Source organism: Sinocyclocheilus rhinocerous, unplaced genomic scaffold (assembly GCF_001515625.1).
Source record: "Sinocyclocheilus rhinocerous isolate Xijiao unplaced genomic scaffold, SAMN03320098_v1.1 scaffold2083, whole genome shotgun sequence".
Taxonomy (NCBI): Eukaryota; Metazoa; Chordata; class Actinopteri; order Cypriniformes; family Cyprinidae; genus Sinocyclocheilus; species Sinocyclocheilus rhinocerous.
The window spans coordinates 13,740-16,352 of NW_015666157.1; the positions used below are offsets into that span (position 1 = coordinate 13,740).

The window sequence follows — 2,613 nt, forward strand, 5'->3', positions numbered from 1 at the left end:
TATGATTTTGAAATCCATCTTTTAACACAGAGGACAACTGAGGGACTCATGCATAACTATTACAAAAGGTGAAAACATGTACTGATGCTCAAGAAGGCCACACAATGCATTAAGAGACGGGGTGTATATATATATATATATATATATATATCTGTATATATAGTGACCAAATGCAGGTACGAGAGCTGGACAAAATCCAAATACTGTATATTGCCAGTATCACCCAGGATCCATTAGAAGCAAGTGTACAGTCATTTCTAATAAACCGTTAATTAATGTCTTTCTTCATTCCTTTTTTATTCATAATAGTTAGAGTAAACATTAAAACTTAAAATATGTTTTTGTCACTTTTTGGTGTCATTAAACCCCATTCTCTGAACCAAATTCTCAATAGCCTAAACCAATTTGTCAAATAAATCACTTTTTTCTGCAAAACCAAGTTTAAAAACAAGTTCAGGCAGTTTAGAAACTGTTTGCAGATCTCATGCACCCTTTTTGAAAAACTCTAAACACATTCTCACTCACTAAAACACAATTTGCCCCGTGATGAACTTGTGATGCAAAATCCTGAAAGCAAAAATTAAGCACAAGGGTGTATAGAACCCATTGTGCTTTTTTGTAAAGAGTATACTGATAGACACCCTTAGATTTTTGTCTTCTATTCACTGGGGTACCAGCATCTTTGTAAGCCCCTCCCCTGATGATGAAACCTCTTAAAGCCTATAAAGCCATTCTAATAACTATATATTAAATCCTTGCAAGACACATTTTTTGTAAATGCCTTTATTGATTTGAGGAATGTTTCAGTTTTGAGAAAAGATTAAAGTTGAGAAACTATTTAAGAAAAGTTTAATTTCAGAATAACACTTGTAAAGATAAGATCAGAACATGTAAATGTAGTACAATCAAAGTAACTGTGGAGCAGGATGACTGCATGTGATCTCACAGGTATTTAGCACAAACATATCCCTGTGGGGTTAAACAGGATCCATCGTTCCAACCGTTATCTATGGGGTGAAAAAATGAAATATGCCATTCTCATCATTATTGTCATGTTAGAATCAAAATAAAATAGAACGTTTAAGACATGTTTGACAAATCAACCATTTCATGTTACTGGTTAATGTGAAATTATATGACTGCAAATAATTATTGTAAATAAAAAAACACACTGCATTCTTACTTTTGTAGTTCAACTCCCCACAGTTCTCGGTTATCGGTTCTCCCGTATTGTCAGGTTGTCCAGGGGCCCAGTGGGTGTAGTCATACGGAGTTCCATCAGTCCACAACCACTGTCCTTCCTAAAGAGCAAAGACAGTTATTATAAGAGTGCTCTGCTGTACTCAGACTCCATTTAGAAGGTCATTTAGTTTGGCTTTGAAGAAGTCAAACCATCTTCATTACAAACGTTGAAGATTTCAGTCATGACAAACAAACTAGACAAAGCAAAACCAAAAAGGCCACACAACTTTACTTACTTGTTCACCATCATGAGTACCAAACCAACAGTGTGTGGAAGAAGAAGGCAACAGACTCAGTAGAAAATCATGTTCTATTTTACTATGTACAGATGCGAGATTTGCATCCAGACTTTGGCAGTTCTTCTAAAGACATAGATTTTTATTGTCAATACAAAATACAGTATTTTTTAGCATAAAGCATTTTTAAACAACATTTTGAGTCATTTTCAAACAAAGTCAGGTCTGACTGATTATTTGCTCAGTATTAGTTTTCTGTCAAATTTATTTACAAAAAGGAAGTTTTATTTTAAAAATAATAAAAATCACCTTGTAACTAACAATTTACCTCTGCTGTGATCCAGTTGACTTCCTGAGAGAAGAACTTGTAGCATCGGACTCCAAAATTTGTCCATCCATAGGGGCATCTTTTAACTAAATTAACTATCCAGTAAATAAACATAAGAAATATTATAATACTATTATGATAAATATTAGTTGGTTGAATATCATACATTTCCTGCTATCCTTCTCCATAAAGCTACAAAACATCAAAGGTTTGGCAGAAAAGCTTTTAAAATTAATTAACGAGGAGTTTTTACAAATAAATATATTTGTTACCTTCTGCGTTCCCCATGGAGAACACAATGAAAAGAAGCAGAAGACTTCTCAGCATTGCCATGATGAAACTGAAAAATAAAAGTTAAGCATTTAAAATTAAAAGTATGTATTATACTGCACATTGTGGATTGTCAGTGTATTTTAAAGACAAAGATACTTTAAGTCAAAAGGTTATTCAGTAGGTCTCTGTGCCAAGACTCACCTTGGTTTTCAGATTGTTGCCTTCAGAATCTCAGAGGAAGATTTTGTGAAGTTCCAGAAAGAGCCTGTAAGATTCTTCCTAAAGGATGTGACCATTGCGTCATGGTCATAAGACATGTTGTTTTGCTTAGCATCTATCTCACTTTTTCCTCTATTAATGCTGATAGTTTCACTTCCTATATTACTAAAAAATAGTTTCACTTCCTATATTATCCATATACATGACCGGTCAAAAGTTTGGAATCAGTAAGACTTGTAATGTTTTTTTAAAGAAGTCTCTTATGCTCATCAAGGCTGCATTTATTTGATCAAAAATACAGAAAAAAACAGTAAT

At 33.4% G+C, this 2,613-nt stretch overlaps 1 protein-coding gene across 1 annotated transcript; it reads right to left on the bottom strand.

Moving 5' to 3' along the window:
• Window positions 1–767: 767 nt before the first annotated feature.
• Window positions 768–2,358, bottom strand: LOC107731745 (galactose-specific lectin nattectin-like). Its single transcript, XM_016542904.1, has 6 exons — window positions 2,281–2,358; window positions 2,079–2,146; window positions 1,807–1,901; window positions 1,479–1,604; window positions 1,184–1,301; window positions 768–1,007 (listed from the first exon to the last, which is right to left on the bottom strand). Exons 2-6 carry the CDS (start codon window positions 2,137–2,139, stop codon window positions 943–945), a joined length of 465 nt encoding a protein of 154 aa, XP_016398390.1. The 5' UTR covers window positions 2,140–2,146; window positions 2,281–2,358; the 3' UTR covers window positions 768–942.
• Window positions 2,359–2,613: the final 255 nt, after the last annotated feature.